This window comes from Oryza sativa, chromosome 3 (genome assembly GCF_034140825.1).
Source record: "Oryza sativa Japonica Group chromosome 3, ASM3414082v1".
NCBI lineage: Eukaryota > Viridiplantae > Streptophyta > Magnoliopsida > Poales > Poaceae > Oryza > Oryza sativa.
This window is the reverse complement of record NC_089037.1, coordinates 35,045,752-35,068,251: the sequence shown is the minus strand read 5'-3', so window position 1 is coordinate 35,068,251 and position 22,500 is coordinate 35,045,752. Positions and strand designations below refer to the sequence as shown.

The window sequence follows — 22,500 nt, the reverse complement described above, 5'->3', positions numbered from 1 at the left end:
CTCCCCATTTTCATTCACCTCGTCGAGAATTGCCATGTGTGTGCCCAGGTTTCTTGCCTGCATCACCTCCAATAGTGGGGGAAGATTGTGATAAGAATCCTCGTAAGTTCCAAACCTCATATCCAATGCTTTCTGCTTTGCCCTCCAAGCCTTGTCGTAAGATATCTTATATCCGTACTCTTTCTCTACGTCATGCATAATTGTGAAAGGGGACAAAGATGTTTTCCTAAGCACCTTTGAATAGACCATTTGTGCGACAAATGCGGCAGTCATGTTCCTGTGTACCAGACGGGTATTCTCCAACAAACACGTATGTTGCTCAACCCTTGAAGCTACTGTTAACAGTGAAATTTGGTAAGCCCGAAGTCATCATCGGCTTCAGAGTCTTGGAATCGGTCGATGGGAGTCGTCAAGTCACCAGCAGTTGTGTTCTTAGTGGAGTCGGATCAATTAAAGGGAATTTATCTAGAAGAGTCTGAGTTCAAGGAGGATACGGCATGGCAAGTATCTATTAATTAGGAATAGTTTGTTAGTTCCTTTTATCTTTAGGAAAGTGTGTTTAGTGTCTGATAAGGACTTTTCCTTTTATCTTTAGGAAAGTTTCTTTTATCTTTAGGAAAGTTTCTTTCTTGTCCAACAAGGACTAGTATCTCCCCATGGGTATAAATATGTACACACGGGGTCATTGTAATCTATCAGAATCTCTCGATCAATACAATTACTCTCGGCGCATCGCCACCCTCTTCCCTGAGGTTTTTACTTATCAACCGGCGGAATTTGGCACCTGACGCGGGGCTGCATCGGTTCAGTTTGATCTCCAGCGAAGGGGTAAGTCCTATGTTCCGCCGGCCTTGGTGAATCTATTGGCTACGTTGGTGTTGTTCAAGACTGCATCACTTCGATCTCTTGGATCGCTCTGGTTTGGTTGATATATTTGCCTACCTAATATCTTAATTCTATCTCCAATTGCATTGTGTTTAGAGACACATCGGTTTAGTTGGGACTGACTCGGTTAGGTCCGATCTTCTGTCTTAGCCGATATATCTCTAGAATCACAATGTTGTTCTTAATAGATTTTTTATATCCATCACATTAGACAGATCTATCGACTCATCGAGTATTAGATTATCATATACAATCTCGTGATGCATCGGTTAGGTTTGACCTACTAGATTGTTGTTGATAACATAAGTCTTGTTAAGCCGATAGGTTCATGCTAGTGTTTTATCGGGGTGCTAGCCGATAGGGTTCTAAGTAATCGAATATGATAGAGCTAGTTTCAGACCGTATTCGATAGACAATCGGCTATTATCGGCTATCGGCTGTAACTACTCCATCGGCTTATCAGCCGATCGGCTATTTGATCTGTTGTTTAAATATCTTGTCAGTTGCAGGATCAAACTGACTAGCACGCCCGCATCTCATCAAGATTTGGACCTGCACTGGAGCTAAGCAGATCTCCCAGGCCAGTGTTTGTTTTTCGCATCAACAGCTACCCATAAATTGTCATGCTGTGGCTTGCAACCATGCACTCTCCAAGGACAACCATGCTTTGTGCATTTCACGTCGTACGTCGTCCTATTTGAAACCTTCACTCTAAACTCACGTTTCTGTACAAATGTCCACCTCTTCACCGCATCTTGTAAGTGACCTTTGTCATGATACATCTGTCCAACTTGCACATAATTACAATCATAACACCAGTGGGAATCTAAACCATCGTTAACCCTCATATGACTCATCGATATGGTCGTCCAAGCATCAGGTATGTTGGTTTCGTTGTCCCACTGTGTTGTATCTTGGACTTCCACTACAAGCGCAATGTATTCATCATTTTCCACTTCCATCTGATCCACTACCGCCTCATTCTCCTCTGCTGCGTCAACACGTAAAGGTGAATCCGGTTCTTCGTCATCCGAGTCGTCGGCCGAACGATTACTTTCACGAACAATGACCTCTGGCGGTGCATTAGCCTCTACTACTGCTTCCCCTTGTCCTTGATCAGTCTGCCAAACATTTTCCGCTTGTGCACCTCCCATTGGAGTTTCTTCCACCTCGGCATGACTTGACTCCCCCGATCAATCAACATATGTTGTCTTCTGCAGAAGTATTGCCAGGCTATACCCTTTCTCCCTTACTTTACTAACAAACTTCCTCCAACTCCTAGTTGATGCAACCTCCACTACTACTCTCCACTGCCATCCATGTTGACCCCTTACTGGCCACACAGCTTTTATGACAAATTTCTCGAGTAATGGATCTAACCCAAACATATTATACAACCACCCTAACACGTCGTTCAAACCCATATGCTCCGGTGCATTCAGACTAGTATCAAGAAAGGCATATACAGTCAAATCCACCCCGCTATCACATATTTGTATAGGAGCATCGCCATAATACAGACGAATGGGCATATCACCAGACATCCTGATAAAACATGACAAATTGTCTTATTATACGGTACTGACTAACAACTATCTTACCCTAACGTATAATAATTTAAGCCGTCGATAATTACGATATTTCAACTAACAGTACATTGCCATCTACTAAGTTAGAACTAATATTAACAGATAACTAATTTAATAATCCTACTAAAATGTAATAACTTCTACCTATAATATATGTACTACCATGTACTAACTTAGAACTAATTCTAGCATACGACTAATTTAATATCTCTACTAACATTTAACAATGGTAAATGTTAACAAATCATGTGATACGTAGTAACATTGAAAAATGAGAAACAATTAACAAATCACAAGCCTTATTCTCTCAGATTAAAAATTCGTAAGCCTCATACTTAGGATTAGAAATGTATACCTTAATGTCGCTTCTTCCGACCGTTGCCTTTACTTCCCTCCCGGCCGGCGCCTCCCCGGCCTAGCCTCCGGCCGGCCACAGCCTCCCCTCACTCCCTCCGGCGCGCACGGCGACAGCAGTGGCGGCGATGGTGATGTGGTCCTCTCCAAAATCGATTTGGACCACGCTCGGCTGGGGGAAGCGATTTAAAGGGGCCTGCTGAACACCCATTGTTCGACATGGGTGGTGGATGGACCACATCAAGTGACTTTAGGGGTGATTTTTGCAATTTTCCCAAACGAATATGATAGAGCTTGCAAAAACCACCCCTAAAGTCACTTGAAGTTTGACATTCCACCCCATAAGTCATTTTGTTGCAAATGCCCACCCACCTACTCAATTTTGTTGCAAAAACCACCCCGGTAAACACATGCTTAACCGAATCAACATGTTTTTATAAATTGTGAGCCATCAATATGGTCTTTACCAAAACTAAATACTTCTAGAGTATTCTTGATACATTTTTTTGTGAGATTCCACAAATAAAATTATTGACGAACATTGTTGCACTGAGTTTTGCTATATGCAAAAAAATAATAATAAAATATGGAAAATAAGTCTAATGCAAGCTCTTAGACAAGATTGACTTGGCTAGCTTGTGGTAACCCTACATTAGCAATAATGAATTGATTCGGTTAAACACGTGCGCATTGGGGTGGTTTTTGCAACAAAACTTAGTAGCTGGTGGGTATCTGTAACAAAATGACTTATGAGGTGGAATGTCAAAATTGAAGTGACTTTCGGGGTGGTTTTTGCAATTTTCCCTATTCGTTTTCATTTTTTTTTGAATCGTAATCGGAATCGGAAATCTGGATATGAAAAATGGAATCGAATATTATCGAATACAAATACGGAGCAAATACGAAGCGAAACGAATACGGTGATAGATATTAATCGGAATATAAAAACCCCTCACTACTACATAAAGGATTTTTGTGTACGAGACCCTATGATATTTGCAAACGGACCACAACTTGTCGAGTCTAGAAAAATCAAGCGGCATTTTCGCATACCACTCCTTAAGACGCCAAAATGAGGTTATTTTTGCATGCGGACCACTTAATTAAGAGCCTGCATGGAAAAATCGATTTTTCCATACAGGTGTCTTAAGGAGCTGTATGCGAAAATAAAATTTGAAACTAGTTTATCTCACTCATATGAACTCCAAATTGGATGATTCTTTTTCCTAAATGTTTCTAAAATCATGCTCTATCTTGTTATTCATGTTATTATTACTATTATTTTGGCCATTTTTCTTGTGACTTTGTTTTATCAATTAGATATTTGAATTTCAAAACTTCAAATAATATTTTGAAGCAGTAAATAATTTAAGCTGAAAAAGTCATGAACATAAAAGTTGTAAAACTCATCAAGACATACAACTTTTATTTTGGTCATTTCTTCATCCGACAAAGTGATAATAACATTGTTCATAAAATTTACATCAGTCATTTGGTTTTATAATCTATAAGAGAGATATGTAAATTTTATGAACAATGTTACTGTCACTTTGTCGGATGAATAAATGATAAAAATAAAAGTTATAGATCTTGATGAGTTATACAACTTTGTTATGGATGACTTTTTCAGTTGAAACCATTTACTATTTAAAAATATTGTTTGAAGTTGTCATATTTTCAAATTTAAATTCCAACTTTTCAAACAAAGTCATATAGAAAAATAACCAAAATAAAAGTTGTTGATCTTGTTAAGTTATACAACTTTATTGTTGAAAATTTTTCCATTTGAAATCATTTACTACCCGAAAAATTATTTGAATTTATTATATTTTAAAATTCAAATTTTATATAGTTCAATCAAACTCGGATGGAGAAAGAACCAAAATAAAATTGGTAGATCTCAATGAGTTCTGCAACTTTGTTTTTGACAACCTTTTCATATGAGTTCATTTAGTATTATAAAATTTATTTCAAAATTCATTTTTGCTAAAAAGTCTGATTTGCCTCCTCTTTGGTTGGGCTGGCTTATGGGCTATAACAGCCTTATGTGTAAGTCGGTCTCTAGTGGAAAATTTCGGATAGTTTCCGATAGATATCACCAATATCATATTCATTTTTATATCCGAAAAAATATCCGAATTCGTTTCCGTATTCGAAAATTTCCGAATATATCCGAACAAAATTATCCGTATCCGAAAAAGGTCCGATCGGACGAAAATTATCCGAATCACTTTCAACCCTACCTGGATGCATATGGGCATATCATGGTCCTAAAACAGATGTTGCAAAAATAAAAAGAAAAAGAAAAGAAATGGCATATGGATACCAAAACAGATGTTGCAAAAAAAAGAAGAAGCGTGGCAGACATGGAACGGCAAAACATAATTCATTACACTGCAAAGCTAGTTAACATGAACTACACAGTATAATTTATTATGCAATATAATTTATTGCGGTTTTCCAGGGCAAAGCTTAGTACACAAATAAGCTGTTACACATAAGGGGAATAATTTACTTTTCTTTTCATCCTCCCAAATTACCAGTATTCAAATGCCACTCTCCCAAAATTTCATTCCCAAATGTCATTTAGACCCATATGTCAGCCTTGCACATCATTTGGTCTCACATCACTTTTGTTTAAATGGAAAAAGAGACTGACATGTGGGTGATATTTGAGAATGAAAATTTGAGAGTGGCATTTGAGCAATGGCATTTTTTTGACGATGGTCTACAGTTTTGGGATCAAAGGTGATTCATGGGGATTGATTTGGGGAGTCAACCTCCCGCGACTTTGGGAAGACGATCTCCAACGACTCTATATATTCGCAAACTCTGGGAAAATGGCGAAACTTAAGCAGAGCTTCAGCCCTCTCTTGCTCATCGAACCCATCGCAGTATGGGCCACAATATATTTTCTCATATTTTGAAGCACCCTCGTTGGATCTGTGAAGAGCCTCTGCATTTTGCTTGAATATCTTGAACCGGTGAGTCATCTCAGCAAGGTCACGCTTCTTATCGTAAGCCTTGCACCAGCGCTCATACAAGGCCCATATAGCTTCATCAGACTCAAAATCCTTGTCCGTAAAATCGTCACCAGACTCATCAAAATCCGTCAAAAAGGCACCTGGATCAGGACCATCATCTATCACAATAGAACAACATTAATACTGTCAAGAACAGCGAGTTGGCTTGCAAGTTTCAATTCGGTTCCTTTGCGAGCACAGATGTAAAAAAAAAAAAAAAAAGAGTATCCTGCCTAATTTGCCCCTGCCCTGATGATGGCAATCAGAAGGCCCGTAATAAGATTGGGGGGATTGGCTTACCTGATGGCTCGTAGTCGTCGAGGTAACATACCGCGTGTGCGGCGCGAGATGCGGCGACGGCGGCTTGGCGTGCTGCGCGACGTGCTGCGACGGCCGCCGAGCGTGCACAAGGACGAGACGCGACCGCCGAGGAGCGCGCGGCACGAGATGCGGCGGCCGCGGCTAAGTGGGCGGCGGCTCGCGCGGCCGATACGTCGCGGGCGAGCCACGCCACCAGCGCCGCCGTTGACATGGCGAGGGATAATCGATCGAAGAAGAACAGTAAACCCTAGTTCCCAACCCGTCCCGGCCGACTGCTCCGATTGGAGTATATAGAATGCCTCATCCTCTGTATACCTGAGTTTTTTATTTGGATCCCTTTTATATCTATATTATGAGTTGACTATTAATTGACCGTTAAAATTATCCTCTAAAATAACTATATTGCCCTTCGTTTGTACTTTATGCTTTTCTCTACTATTATAAAAATTTAAGATGTTTTTGTCAAGATTTTGATACATCATCCGAATCCTTTTACGATTTCTAGATCCTTAGCTATACTTTTTTAAAAAATGATTATCTACTCATTATCCTTTTGTTTGTCATCCGACTCTGTTTCCATATCAGTTCACAATGCACGCGTGGTACTGTGGTAGGTGTCCGACTCAGTCCACGAGAACACGATGGGCGCGTGATCAATTCGGAACGGCCCAGCGTGATCAATTCGGAACGTTTGTAGGTGTAACGTATCGATGAATACAAAGCCCATCTTCTCATCCTACGTAACACTGTTCTCACGTTCATATTTGTTTGAGTTTGATTCAAAAATTTTCCACACATCCAAATGCAAAACGCATCGATTTCTTAAACACGCGGCTCTCATGTATGTATGTTTATTTTGTGTAACTGCAATATACTCATACTGTGCACATTCTTTTCACCAAAAACTGAATGTTGTTTTTTCGACATGTGATATCCTCCAGCTATTTAATTAGGATGTAATGATTTTTCGGACGCTCATCATCATAATTCTAAATTGTGATGAAAATTACCCACCAATGCTAATAAATGAAACCTTAGATGCCAAATTTACATATTCATAGAGACACATTTTAACAGTCTTGTTATCAGTCTGGTGCAAACGGATGCTTGTAGCATGAGATAGTATGGAGAATATAATCACAAAATATTCCACTTCCACCTAAATGGTGATTTTGTGCTGTACAAAACAAAATTTGGATCAGTGATGAATCATAATTCTAAATTGTAATTTTTTTTCTTGCAATTTATTATCATCTCTATCGAATCCGATGCGATGAGGTCATGGTAAATGGATCTAAGATAGAAATATGACGAGTGGCAATATGTAGGCCATAGATATTATGCCACTAAACCCAGTTTGATATGGTGTGAGAGCTTTTTTTTCCTACAAAACCTTTAAGGATGTTGAACTTTGGTGGACATAAAACAGACCATTTCAAACAAGTTATTACAAGGTCCACCTGAAAAATATGTCTTAGATAAAAAAATTAAACCATAATTTAATATTTAGTGCAATTTTAGTTTTTTTCCGTTGCAACGCACGGGCATTTAGCTAGTTAATTTAAAAACATAAGTCTCGTTATAAAAAAAGCTTAATCTAAAAATCAAAGAGGGACATGATTATTAACATCGGATTTCGGAAACAAAATTAATTTTTCAAACATTTTTTTAAGATAATGAAATCCAAAAAATGTTTTATTCGGAATTCGAAAAACCAAAATTTTTTCTTATTTGGGTTTAAATTTCAGCGAAAATTTTCAATAACTTTCATCAAATCTCATTTGAAACTTATTTCAAAATCTAAGTTTTAGATTAAGTAATTATAGCATGTTTGTTTCTATAAACGAATCAACTTTTACGTTGAGAGCCATGTTTTTAATCAACTACTCCGTACTAAGTAATAAGTAAGACACATGGGTAATATAGACATATTTGAAAAAATCTAATGGTTAACTGACCGTCAACTCACTAAATAAACATATAAGGGATAAAAATGAAAACTCAAGGGTACGTAGGGGGCAAGGCAAAATTAGGCGCAGAAGGGATTAGACAAAAATTTATGAGTACGTAAGGGATTTTCTGTAATAAGAACCTAAAGAATCACCGTTCTCCAATGTCAAAAGTAGTTGAGCTGTTGATGACCATTAGAAGAGATAATACATCTGGATGTGGATTTTCATCCCTCGAGGGGACATCCTCTTTGCATGTCATCTAAATAGTTACCATAAAAATTGAAAAAAATTAACAACATAGATTAATACAAAATATATCACTCCACAAACATACAAGACCAAATTCAACTTCTATAAGTTGCAACAAAAATAACAAATTGAATTGAAAATAGTTATGGCACATTCACAACTATATTTGTTATTTTTGTTACAATTGTAGAAGTTGAATTTAAACTTGCATGTTTGTGGAGTGATATATTTCATATTAATCTATGTTAACAATTTATTTTCATATTTTTTGATGACTATTTAGGTGACATGCATGAAACGAGAGGATATCTCCTCGAGGGATGATTTCACTTTCCTAATCTGATCACATCAGTCAGAAACAAACCATGAATTGCTCAAAAGCCCTTGTGCAATAATCCCATCATCACTTGCCAAGTTTCCATATATCATCTGAAGCAACAACAGATGAGGCCGTGTTTTTTTTTGAAACCGAACAGATGAGGCCGGGTTGCTGATGCAGAACTCTGAACAAAGCTGAATCTGAAGCATCCATGCATTTGCAGCAAAGATAACAATTATCTGAACTCCCCCTTATGTCCAGGATCTTCCTGAGTTCATCCAGCATGCTCATCCCGCTGATCTTGATACTTCCAACAGCTGCATCACATTCAGACAATTTCAAGTGCAAATTAATGTGGATTGCCCCAGATGGATCTTGGTCATCTCCAGCTAGCTCTCTTAGGTAGAGCGTTATAAACAAACCTTGCTGACGGATGAGAGATAGATGGAGCTCAGACACTTAACACAAATCTTTATGTGGTACTTGCTTAAAGGAGTTATACTAACTAAGGACAATTTGGTAAGACGAAATTGGAATGGCAGTTTAAGATGTTGTTTTTTAATGAAAAATGAGACCATTTAACATCTTTTTATAGACTGTCATTATGCAAAATTTGTTGGGGGAGCTGTACAGTTCTCTTTTGGTTTATACCTTCATACTACCATATCTAATATGTTTGATGGTTGGCTTTTGGGGTAGACAAGAAGATGACTAAACTCATACTTGTAGGAGCATCTGCCACATGTTGGGCTCTGTGGTTGAGTAGGAATGATATGGTTTTTGACAAATCACCATCTATCTCATATATGCAGGTAATTTTCAGGGCAACTTATTGGCTCCGGTTTTGGGCACAGCTGCAAAAGTGTGAAAATGATGGAGAGCTTATGAAGGTTGTATGTCATAGGCTTGAGACGACGGTTATGCAACTCTTTGCAAACTATGGATGGAGATTCACAAACAGACTTCAATAAATGTGTTCCCCTTATCTTGGTTTGGTCTTTTTATTTTGCTGGGTGTGTTTAATTTCGTTTGAACTACACATTTTATTAGAGTGATACTTTGTAATAATTGGCTGTAGCTCTGATGAGCAAAGGCCGGGATGTTTATTCCATTATCTAAAAAAAAGACACTTAACACAACGAACAAAATGGTATATATCAAAGTCACGTTCCAACTTTTTAGCGATAGGGTTTTAAGCTATCGGCTATAATTCTGATGTAGATTCTGACACTTGATGTAAATAACAATATAAAGGCAATCGACAGATGATAATGTAAGAAAGCAATAATATAATCCAATAGAAACCAATCGGCTAACAATAATATGATAGGACAATTATTGATCCGAAGGTTAAAGCATACATCGGCTAGAGGACCGATGTAATAAAATCCACAGGATTAGATAAACAGTAAAATCTTTTGTCGCGATCAGCTAAATCCAACTTGTATGCAATCCTTGTAAACCGATACAACGTCTAGATAACTTATCGGCTAGCACCTCGATAAAACACTAGTATGAACCTATCGGCTTAACAAGATTTATATTATCAATAACAATCAGTAGGTCGGATCTAACCGATGCAGCACGAGATTATATATAACTTGTATTATATCATGTTATGGACTAGGTATAATTCGACCTGTGTTCCCACTAATTGTTCTTTAATATGTCGGTTTGTTTAAACGACCCACACCAAACACTGAAGTTTCATATTGATACAATAGGAAAAATACAGGATTATAACTCGGAAGGTTATAACCAGGAAAAAAACAAAAGCACACCACAACCACACAACATGTAACTGGTTTTCCTGCTTTCTTCTAATATATTGACGTGCAATCTGTTTGCATGTTTGAAAAAAAAAATAGGTGTCAAAATTGCGGCTACAGTTGAGAGTTGTTCAGGAGAGTCCAGAGTTCAGACAAAGGAGATTTATAAGGTAGCAGCAGCTCATATATACGTTAGACTGCAATGTATACAGAGTCATCTCATAGGGTAATCTTAGCTGATTAGAGACACTAATTAATCCTAACAGTAACAGAGGTACGTAGGATGCTTGGTCCTGCTCCTGCATGTGGAAATTTCGGCAGCAAAACACGCCGCGCGGCGCCTGCTCGCCTTCCTCCTCGTCGTCGTCGCCGCCTGCAACCAGGCCGAGGCTCGCCGCGGCGCCGTCGTCCTCGCCGGCGCCCCTCCGGTCAGCACGCCGCTCGCAACGACGCAGCCGCGGACGCTGGACTGTTTCATGAGTCAGCAGGGATTCTCGGCGGTGTCGCGGCTGCATGTTCTCTGTGGAGAGGCGCCGCGTGGACGCTGAATTTTTTTTTTAAAAAAAGTGAATATTAGGGAAGAGTCCAATACTCCCTCCGTTTCAGGTTATAAGACGTCAACCTGCTTGCTTTAAGTTTGACCAAGTTTATAGAAAAAAATAATAACATTTTAATTTCAAGACAAATTTATTATGAAAATATATTCAATTATTGAATTGACGAAAACTAATTTAGTATTATAAATATTATTATATTTATCTATAAATAAAATTAAACTTGAAACAGTTTAACTTTGATTCAAAATGTGTTGGAGGGAGTATCAAACAAATAAAAGGAGTGATGTTTCGAACCCAAACTTGACCCCTAGGCTGAATTTCTCTGTCAACCCGTTCATGTGTGTTTCGTGCGGAAAGTTGGTGTGCGTGGAGAGTTGGTGAGTAGTACGAATTGTGTTGTCCTAGCCCAATGCGCTATGGCTCGAGTCCGATATGGACTTGTCAATGGACTCTATAGTCCATACGGCCTATATATGCTGCAGCCTTCCCTGCACCGGCCTCTCTCCGTAGCCTCAGCCGCCGCATCGCAAGCTTTACTCTTTCATAACAGGTTGGTTATATGTTTCTTCTATTGTTTCTCGTTTCGATTTTTGAAATATTATTTGCCTTTGAGTCAAGCGTACGTAATTTCACCATGTTATCAGACAAGATACATTCTAATACTATATATTTAGATAGATCTCATATCTAGATTCGTATTAATTAATAGAATATGTCTGCTTGATACTACTCCCTCCGTCCCATAATATAAGAGATTTTGATTTTTTGTCTGTACCATTTGACCACTCGTCTTATTCAAAAAATTTGTACAAATATAAAAAACAAAAAATTGTGATTAAAGTACTTTGAATAATAAAGTAAGTCACAAATAAAATAAATAATAATTCTAAATTTTTTTTGAATAAGACGAATGGTCGAACAGTGTAAGTAAAAAATCAAAATCCCTTATATTATGGGACGGAGGAAGTAGTTGCTATTAGTGTTTTATAACAGAGAGTGTAGGATATAAGATTGATCGATGAAATCAAGTTAAAGGTCGGCCTTTGATCTGATTTGAGCACGATTACTCCTAATTATGTATATAGCACTTTAATTCATAGCTTACCAGATCTACACGATTACTCCAAATTATGTATATAGCACTTTAATTCATAGCTTACCAGATCTACAATGTTATGTACTATCTGTCAATCGAATACAGAGTCTCCATATGAATCTTGGGACACAATCAGGCTTGTAGATGTTCACGTAATGCTTATCGTTAGCACTTTTTTCCACTACAAATGCAGGATGCCTCGACTTGGAGACCCGGATGCAAATGATATATATAGAGTGGTTTTGGAGCTTGGGTATCTCACCTCCATCGTCTTGGGAACTTACGAATATCGGAAATTTGACAGATTTCGATTTCCTGATAATTTTGATACACTTTCGTTTGTAGGAGGCATGATTCTGTTTGGATTCAACTCAATCTTATTAGTTCTAGACAAAATTGATTCACCTAATGCACGGCCCTGGGGCTTTAGGAGAATATAACTGTGGCTTAATTTAGGATTGTTATAGTAGTATAAGCAAATGTTAATTATGTATGAGTACAAGTATTTTTTTTAATATAACTTTTTGTATTATGTATGAGCTGCATGTATTTTCAACCGTTAATTCGGATGACCAATAGTCCAGGTATATTGTTACGATGTATCGGACTACTGATTACATAAGATTTTTTTAAGATAATAGAATAAAATCCCGGCCTTTGCTCATAGAGCTACACACTGATGACAAGACATAAGGGAAGTTCCATAAACCATAAACCTATTAACTATTGTATAGATTAGTTGGGTAGTTAACTAGAGCGTTAAACAAACCTTGCTGACGGATGAGAGATATATGGAACTCAACAAAATGGTATGGAGTACTGACTATCAAAGTCACCTGCCAACATTTTTCGACAAGATGAATCAAGCGGTACTGACTTAATTATACACTAATCCAATACGCCGTACGTGTGAACTCCGGTTGTCTAGCTGGTTGGTTGGTGTGTCTTCTAAGCCGCGTTCTCCATCATGGCCCTGAACTCTTGGAAGCTGATCCGGCCGTCGCCGTCGCCGTCGTGCGCCGCGATCATCCTGACGCAGTCGCCGTGCCGCGCGCCCTCCTCCATGCCCAGCCTCCGCAGCACGCTCCGCAGCTCCGCCGCGCTCACGTACCCGTCCCCGTCGCGGTCGAACACGCGCGGAACGCCTCCCGCAGGCCGCAGCTCGCCCTCCCCGGCCATCTTGCTCTCCGCCAGCTCTGCCACCTCCTCGCACGCGCCGCACGGCTCCTGATGATCGCCTTCCTCATCATCCTCGTCGGCGGCGACCAGGCCGAGGCTCGCCACGACCGCCGTGACGTCGTGGCGAGACAGCCGCGCCGCGGCGGCGGCGTCATCGTCCTCGCCGCCCCTTATCCGGTCAGCGCACCGCTCGCAACAACGCAGCCGCGGAGGCTGGACGACGGCGTCGCCAGCAGCAGCGGCCGCGCAGTAGCGATAGTCGTCGTCCTCGTCGACGACGTGCACGAGGAGGAGCGCGAGGCGAACGAGCGCGCGAGACACGGCGCGCACGCCTCTGCTAATGATCAGGAGAGACGACACCGACACGGCGAGACCGCGATCGATCGACGCCATCACCAGCTGCTGCCACATGTTAACAACCTCAATTCGATCGGTGGATCCAGTACTGATCGATCAACTGGTTAGTCCCAACAACTGCAGGCCTGTAGCTGGTAGACAACTTAATTTTTTTACCAAGTGGGACCCATCTTATTTTCTCTCATAGGTTTTAACCATTGTGGAGTTTATCATAGCTAATGCTTTCTGCACATTAGTGCCCATTGTTACATATACATTGAGGATGCCCTCATGCGGACTGTTTTTGCGTAAAAAAAAACATTAATTATGTTCAATCCCAATAAAGCAACGACAGAAGCGAGATATTTAAGCTCCGTAAAGTATTTAAATCCGTATCCTGCTTCCGGTTCCGGGTCTCCCCAAACATTCATGCGGACTGATTTTGTGTACAACTAAAAAAACATTAATTATGTTCAATCCCAAGAAAGCAACGACAGAAGCAAGATATTTAAGCTCCGAAAAGATTTTAAATCCGTATCCTGCTTCCGGTTCCGGGTCTCCCAGATGGAAAAAAGAAGTGTATAGGTACAAACGACAAATTGAGAAAAAACTAGAGTCAACACTAAAAATATAACTTGTTCATGAGACCATAACAAGATGTAACATGATTTATGTCGAATACTAATATACAAATATGCATATTTGATGATTTATGGAATGCTCATATGTAAGTAGGTAGATTTAACATAAACAATTAAGATCAAAGTGTTACGTAGAATCAAAATATATACATGGTGTGCTGGCATACCACGAGTACAATCTTATAACAGTTATATTCTGGTTCTCCAGGGCCGTGCATAATGTGGATTGATTGTGTCTATAATTAAAAACCCTGAGTTTATTCCCATGACAAAAGCTCCTACACCTGCTATTACAAATATTCCATCTACAATTAGTGAGACACCCAAATAATCAATAATATCTCCACATCTCCGATCGTGGCAAACTCCTCCAACTATGTATCGATCGTACCAAATTCCTCCAACTATGCAAGCGAGATATCCAAGTTCCGCAAAGACTCTACCTCCGCATCCTGCATCCGGGTCTCCCAATCGAGGCATCCTATGAAAGATAAAAAAAATTAAATTTCACACAACTACACATTTTTACCAAACTATTATGAAACTACATATTTAACATTTTGTAAAAAACTACTGATTTAATGCAAAATTTCTCATAAAACTACGTATGTAAGATGGAGTGTCAAAAAAAAATAAAGACTAGATGATAAATTTATCCCAAACTACAGGTTTATTGCTAATTTAATCACAACACTACTAATTTATAGCTCAAACATAACGGTAGCGTTGGAGATAAACTCTACAGTATTTAGTTTTGTTTTGTGATAACTTCAATATTTTTTTAATTACACAGCTGATGCAACACGCACATACACCACTACACACGCAACACCACACTCATACCCTCGTGAATGTGTCCCTTAACACATGCTCTAAGATACGGAAATCAACGACATGACATATCCTTGATTTCACTAAAATCCAATTGAAACTTTAATATTGAATATATAGTTTTGTGATAGGTTGGTCAAAATTTTGTGAAATTTACTTAGAAAAAAGGTATATGTACAGATAAGCGTGTAAACAAATACTAGTGTGATTATGTTATATTCATGCAGTGATCGTGTAAGTGATGCCGCTTCCAAATTCCAACACGTCAATCATCTTAACTACATCGATTTATCTTAAATACGAAGGTAGATGATGTTGCTATATATTTATCGATAAATTTTATTTTAAAAATTTGTCAAATTTACTACATTATAGCGTATAGTTGTAATGTAGTTATATTACAGCTTACGTATAACTACGATATAATTTGTATGTAGCTTCTATATAATTTTGAATCATTATATTTGTTTCAAAATTCATATTAGCGGAGAACGAAAACATCACAATGCTAGTATAGGTGAGGGGATTCCGGCAGACAACCTCCGTTTCGCGAAAGTAGCGTGTTGTGTGGTATTTTTAAAGTTATGTACAAATTATGTTGTATTTTTATAAAATTTAAAATATAATCACGATACAATTGTATCATATTCACATTATAAATTTTTGAAAAAAAAAAAATTATTACCAACGAACGAGTAATCGCAAGATAAATTATCCCTAAAATTGAAACAAAGAACAACGAGAAGGGTATAGCCGTCAGATCCACGAGCTAACCTTGTTGCGAGGAAAAAAGGCTGGCGATGCGGTGGCGATGCAGCGACGATCGGCGGAGGCGACAGAAGAGAGGAACCGACAAGCCGTGGTGTATACTATACTACGTACGTGTTAATTAGGCAGCCAGCCGGTGCAGGGAAGGCTGCAGCATATATAGGCCGTATGGACTATAGAGTCCATTGACAAGTCCATATCGGACTCGAGCCGTAACCCATACTTTGTATAGGTTGGTAATCTGGAGATTGGGGATTAATCAGTTTTGACATTGCTTTACCTATTTACTGTGAACTAAGGATGACCGTGCGATTCTCGCTGCTGCTCCACCTGCGCCGCATGATCTCAACGGTGGTGACGCTGTCTACTCCAGTTGAAGGCTCGCCGCTCAAGTTCCACCCGGACCTCAACAAGGAGGTGGTGCGTGCCACAGCCGCCCCCGAACCTTGCTACCTCCTTGCGTTTCACTGAATGTTTGTGTTTGATGTTGTGTCAGCGTAGCCCAATGCGCAAGAGAAATTTCTGCGGATCAAGCATGCGTACAACACGCTCATGAATTCAGAGAGCCGGTTCAAGTACGCGAGCACTAGCTAGCAGCAACCCAGATTATTCGTCCAGGACATACGATGAATAAGACCCATTCTACGGCTGCATTAATGAACCGTACTCCATTATGGTTTCTGTGGTTAGGAATTTCGTGCTAGTGAGTAGTAAAATGAAGTTTCAAGAGAGATCATTTCTGCTAAGAAACAACTGGTAGATTAGATCACATTATAATCCTTGTATTTTGAAACTTCAGTACCTACAGGGAACTCTAGGGTGTGTAGTTACTAGATAGTTGAACTAAAAATGTTCCATTAGTTGGCATTTATACTGTGGTCATGGTTCTGCAGGGGATTTCCTTAGGCCATCCCTAACTTAGAAACTATCAAGTAGTTTACATATTGGCAACATATTCTATGCACACAGGCCCTCACGTGTACACACGTGCACACCAACTAAAAAATGTCACCAAAAAATCTAGAAAAAATCATACACATACTTTCAATTGTATTACACCTAGGGTTAAAATCTTAACGTCAAATTCATTATATTTTAGCCGTAACAAAAAAACAAAAAATCTGACAGTTTTAAGGTTGCAATTTTGTCATAATTTTATCTTTTTTTTATTCTCTATGTAGAATGAATTTGAAGATGCGACTTTGCACGTAGATGTAATACTATTGAAAGTACATGTATAAATTTTCCTAGAATTTTTTGTGATAATTTTTAGTTGGTATACACGGTGTGTACACGCGAGGGCCTGTATGCATAGGATACGCTCCCTTACATACTTACCATATCATATAGATACTATGTATACAATGGATGGTGTCTTCAAATTAAATTCTCATCCAATCATCTTTCTTCTCTCTCCTTTTATTCACCTATCCTTTTGTTTTTATTCTTGGTAGTTGTGTAGAGATGGTTTCTTGCATGAGAAATGGTTTTTTCATCTTTTTATCTCTCTCCTCATTAACTCTCTTGTCACATAGGATTTTTGCTTATGTGGCAATGTATTTAATGCAATGGAAACTAGATGATATGGAGGGTTGGGGACAGCCTTAGAGACCTTCAAGCTGAATTTCAGAACTGGGAAGCCGGTCTGAATTCAGAACAGAAACCTAAAAGCTTGTGGGAAGAGTTGGCAGTAAGTTCTTTACTTTTCTTTGTTCCACTGTATTATTGTAAACATCTACTGTTGGGAGTGAACACTAATCAATAGTACATAAATGCTGCAATTTATAATCATGCCTATGATCGTTGGTGGTAATCTCCCATTAATCATATTACATTCTGGTCAATGAGGCCATTGGTGAGGAATTCGTTGAGTTTCTCGAGAACGAACTCAAGATTGATGACTCAAGTGCCGCGGAAGTCGATGCAAATGATCCATACACACAGTCTGGAGGCAAAAACAAGCAAGATGGTAATACTAATACTAATACATCGACAAGTAGCTTTGATGATAGCGTATCTGAGATAGCGGTTGCTTTGGAGAATCTGAAGAAGGAGCTCATGGTCCTCGGGCACGAAGTGGCCGCCCGGCGGCGGGACGCCGTGCTTGTTCATCCCCTTCTCGTCTTCCCCCATCTCCCGGTGCATGCTCCCGCCACGCTCGTTCGATCGGCCGGGCTCGGACGACGGGAGGCCGAGAGGGTGTCCCGACACGGCGGCGGCGGCGGCGACCCGAGCTAGTCGTCGGGGATGGATCCGATTGGGGTGGAGAAAAAGGGAACGCGGCGAGACGAAAGCTCGTTTCGAGGTCGCCGTCGCGGCCGCGTGCTCCGAGCTTTGTGGCCACGGCGTATCACGGAGTGGCGAGGCGACTCGAGCTGTCCAGCTGGCGGAATGGGGGAGAAGTAGGAAGCGTACGACGCAAGAAGGCCGCTATTCCAATCTCAGGCCGTTGTTCTATTTATAGGCCGTTAATCTGGGCTCGACAAGTGCTTACGGCCAGCAAAGTCAGCCCTCCACTGCCTGTTTCTTTGCTACTAGAAAAAAAAGGTGATCTATATAATCTTCTTTAATCAAATTAATCTAGTCATTAATTTATTCGCTGCTATCTTTATGGTTATTATCTTTATGGTTATTGAGATTTTAAAATCGAGTATGATTATCGTTGGAGTTCTTTTTTTACTTTTTAGAAATACCGAACCTCTGAGGAGGCATGGTCGTGGACTCGTCGTTGCATATGAAATAATGGAAGACACAAATGGCAACTCCACCCGGTGGAGTTGTAGTCAACTACAGGGGATCCGAAATTCCGAACCCCATGCAACTACATTATGACATGGCTCCAGTGTGAGGAAAAGCTACCCCAAATCAGTGACGCAGAGCGGCAGAGAGCCAATTCAACTCATGCAAAAAGCAAGTATATAGCTGGAGCCTTTTAACACCGGAACATGTCGTTCAAAAAATTTTGAAAAAACTTTAGTAGAATAGATCAATATGTGATATATCTTTTCGTAAACATACGTGTTAAAATTCGACTTAAACAATTCAAAACAGAAATAACAAATTTGACTGTGAATTACACGTTCTATTTATAGTCAAATTTATTATTTTTGTTTCTACTTGTATAAGTTGAATTTTAATTTGCATGCTTGTGAAGTGACATATCACATATTAATCTATCTTACTACATATTTTTTATTTTTTTTATGACTTTTTAGGTGACATGCAAATATGAGAGAATATCCCTTGAGGGATGAATTGAGTTTTCCTTTTAACAGCAGCAAACCACAGTCATAAAGCAACAATGGATCATTACGATAACTTGTAATTGTAGATCAGCATTGCAGTCTCACGTAGAACAAGTAAAGTAGTACTAATAACCAACGGGCAGAAAAAGTATGAAGTTGATTACTTGAACACCAGTACGAATTTGGACGAAATTTGTCGGCCCAGATCAAAACCAGCTAAGCAAGTAAAGCAGTCGGGGGATCTGAAAATTGCAATGCTCAAATCGGAGCCTTTGCCGTCACCTGAATAACTGATACGCATCGCAGGGTCTTTGCCGTCACCTGCACCGGCGGCACGGCCGTCGTCGTCATCGTCATCCTCGAGCACGGCAGGCGCGGCCGCCACCGAGGAGGAGCCCTGCTGCGTGTTGCGCTCTCCTCGTCCTCAGGCCCGACGACGACGCCGGATGCGAAGACGTGCTCCGTTCCCTGCGGCGTCGGCGGCGGCGGGTGGCGCTGAAGTGTTGGTTGATCCGGCGTGATCGGTGGCGCCGCCGCGACATCGTAGGGGTATCATTGATTCATTGGCTCCATCCTGGCTGGATGTACGACGGCGCATACGCATACGCCTGTGAGGTCGCGTACTGGTAGTAGTCCGTCGCCGACGCTTGTCCACGTTGGTTCGTGCTCTCGCCACCGTTCGCGGCGAGGTGTCCCTCCCGGCTCTCGCCGTTCGCTTGAAACCTTGGCGAAAGTTCAGAAAAAAAAAGTTGTACGAGTCAAGAACTCAAGATCGCACAAGTTGCATCCAAATCAGACCAAACAATTCGATCATCACAAGAAGATACAACATGGTGAATACCTCGTTGTCGGGGCCGATGATTCTGATGAACTCGTGCATGCCCCAGTTGGTCCTGACTCCCTTGACGTAGAACTCCAGCACGCGGATGGTCTCCGACTGCGCGGAGAAGAGGCCGAGCTTGAACACCCCGACGTGGCCTTCGACGTATCTGTCGTCGTCGAACGGCGCCGCGCCACCAGCGCCACACGAGTCTTCGCCGACGCCCACGCGGCGCGCCGCCACGACGATGTCGACCACGTCGGACACCGCCTTCGTGTCGTGTCCCCCCCTCGTCCACCGTTCTTGTTCCCCGGTCAGGAACGCCGGATATTGTCGATGCGCGAAGCCTCCATGCGCAGGGTGAGCGTCGTGACGCGGAGCGGAGGAAGGCGTGGCGGCAGGAGGAGAACCCGGTGACGCGGACGGCGAGGTTGACGGCGCCAGAGCGAGCGCCAGCGCGTCGAGGTGGCCTTTCTCCTGCCAGCCCCCGGCACCCTCTTCTGCGGCGGCCGCCGCCGCCACGTGGCCCACTCCCACCACCGCGTGGGGCTTAGAGGAGAGGAGGCAGAGCGTGAGGCGCGGCGAGGAGGCCCAGCCAGAGGCCGACGAACCTCACGCCGAGACCGAACTAGAGCACGACCGCTATGGGCATGCTCACGCTGAGGTCGACTTGCGCGGCGCGCGCCGGTCGCACGCTACCCGGATCACCCCACAGCCGACGGTCTGCGGGCAGCTGCCAAGCTCGCAGAGCCTCGCGGCCTCGCCACCGGAAGAGTCGCCCCCACGCGTGGCGCATCCCCGCCGCGAACGGCATGGCGGCCAGCCCCATCGTGGCGCCGTAGAGCTTGGCGGTGTGGAAGTCGAGGATACGCGCTTCGTGGAAGACGGCGTCGTGCGCACGGTCGAGCGGGGCGCCGCGGAGCTTGTCGTCGGGGATGTCGAGGAGCTCCTGGTCCTCGGGAACGAAGCGGAAGCCGAGCGGGAACCCATGCTTGTTCTTCCCGGCCATCTTCTCTTCCCCATCTTCCGGCGACGCCATGCCGGCCTCGCCCCATCGATCGATGATCGATCGGCCGTCCTCGGAGAACGGGAGGAAGTCGCGTCACGGTGGCCGGGTGGCGCGCGCTGCGGCGCCGGCGACCGAGCTATTCGTCGGGGTTGGAGCCGTGGCCCATGGGGAGGACGCGGCGAGACGGGAGCTCGTGTCTATGTCGCGTCGCGTCGCGCACGCGTGCTACTGCTATGTACTAGTACCTCGTCCCCTAATACTAAGGGATATTCAATATTTTCTTACGATGTTTGAATGCTCGTCTTATTCAAAAAATTTATATAAATATTAAAAACAAAAAATTATTTTAAAAGTATTTTGAATAATAAAGTAAGTCACAAATAAAATAAAAAATAATTCTAAAATTTTTTGAATAAGACGAATGATAAAATAGTGCAAGTAAAACTTATATTAAATGATAGAGGGAGTAGTACTCTCTGCTCTGGGCTTTCGCGGAGTAACAGGAGCGGCGTTTCGATGATAAGACGGAACACGATTTGACAAATTTTATTCTATTTTTCCTTTTTTAACGTTTTTTTATACTTATTATTGTTTTTTTCATTGCATTATAAGATGTCCATTTTTTGAATCGAGATGTCTTCGTATATAAGCCCCCGTCACCGGTGCTCTGCTTCTTCTTCCAGGCCATTCTCTCCCCCTCCCTCCCCCTCTCCCTCTCTCTCTCTCTCAGCCTAAACCATGGCTGCTCGCCGGACTTCCAAAATATTCGAGCAAGACAGCGAGTTGAGGAAAGCGCTTCTCAACAGCGTTGATCATTTCTACAACAAGGTAATCAAGCCACTACTGGAGTCTGATGGCGGCGGTGGCGGCGGCGGCGGCGGCGGCGGCAGCGGCGGCGGTGGTGGCGGCGGCGGCGGCGGTGGTGGCGGCGGCGGCAGCGGCGGCGGCTGTGGCGGCGGCGGCGGCGGTGGCGGCGGCAGCAGCGGTGGCGGCGGCAGCGAGGTCCTGGAGCGCCGCGTTACCGAAGTGCTCCATGTGTACGGCCTTCCCGGCAAGCTCCCGGAGCTCCGCCTTCCCGGCGTGCTCCCGAAGCCGGAGCCCCGCCTTCCCGGCGAGCCCAAACCTCCGTCGTGGATGGTTTTCGTGGAAGCTCCCTTGCCGCCCCCAAGCTTGAGCTACGAAGATGGCGGGAACGGCGACTCCAACCACACCATCACCATGGTCGTCGCCGACGTCCACGCCGAGCCACCGCTTTCGGGGTGGTGGCTTGCACGAATACTATTGCGCTGGCGCCGGAAGATCGAGGAACTTCCACGCCATGTGATCTACGTGATCGGCGCTGCGGCGATCGTGGGCACAGGCTACATAATCTACTTGCTCGTCAAGCGGCGTCGTCGACCTCGAGATGCTCGTCCGCCTCTACCCGGGAATGGAGGCCAACCTCCACCTGGAGGTGACCATCCTCAAGCCCCTAAGCTCAAGCACCTTCCAGATGATAGAGCGGCTTCGGGTGGCGATGATGCAGAGTACGACGAGGATCAGGGCCCTGGCGACGGC

General features: G+C 42.4%; 1 protein-coding gene, 1 non-coding gene and 1 pseudogene across 2 annotated transcripts; 1 reads left to right on the top strand and 2 right to left on the bottom strand.

The window, feature by feature from the left end:
* Window positions 1-5,234: 5,234 nt before the first annotated feature.
* Window positions 5,235-6,433, bottom strand: LOC9266246 (uncharacterized). The gene is made up of 2 exons (XR_010740359.1): window positions 6,152-6,433; window positions 5,235-5,970 (listed from the first exon to the last, which is right to left on the bottom strand). It is a non-coding gene; the product is annotated as an uncharacterized protein (transcript).
* Window positions 6,434-12,860: 6,427 nt separating this feature from the next.
* On the bottom strand, window positions 12,861-13,962 carry LOC107276312 (probable calcium-binding protein CML17). The gene has a single exon (XM_015774180.3). It carries the CDS (start codon window positions 13,702-13,704, stop codon window positions 13,063-13,065), a length of 642 nt encoding a protein of 213 aa, XP_015629666.1. The 5' UTR covers window positions 13,705-13,962; the 3' UTR covers window positions 12,861-13,062.
* A 2,207-nt stretch (window positions 13,963-16,169) lies between these two features.
* Window positions 16,170-19,613, top strand: LOC107280341 (uncharacterized; annotated as a pseudogene).
* The last annotated feature ends 2,887 nt before the right edge of the window (window positions 19,614-22,500 follow it).

Excerpts from the sequence above, each read along its gene's own strand:
- LOC107276312 (XM_015774180.3), bottom strand. The coding sequence starts at position 13,704 with ATGTGGCAGCAGCTGGTGATGGCGTCGATCGATCGCGGTCTCGCCGTG.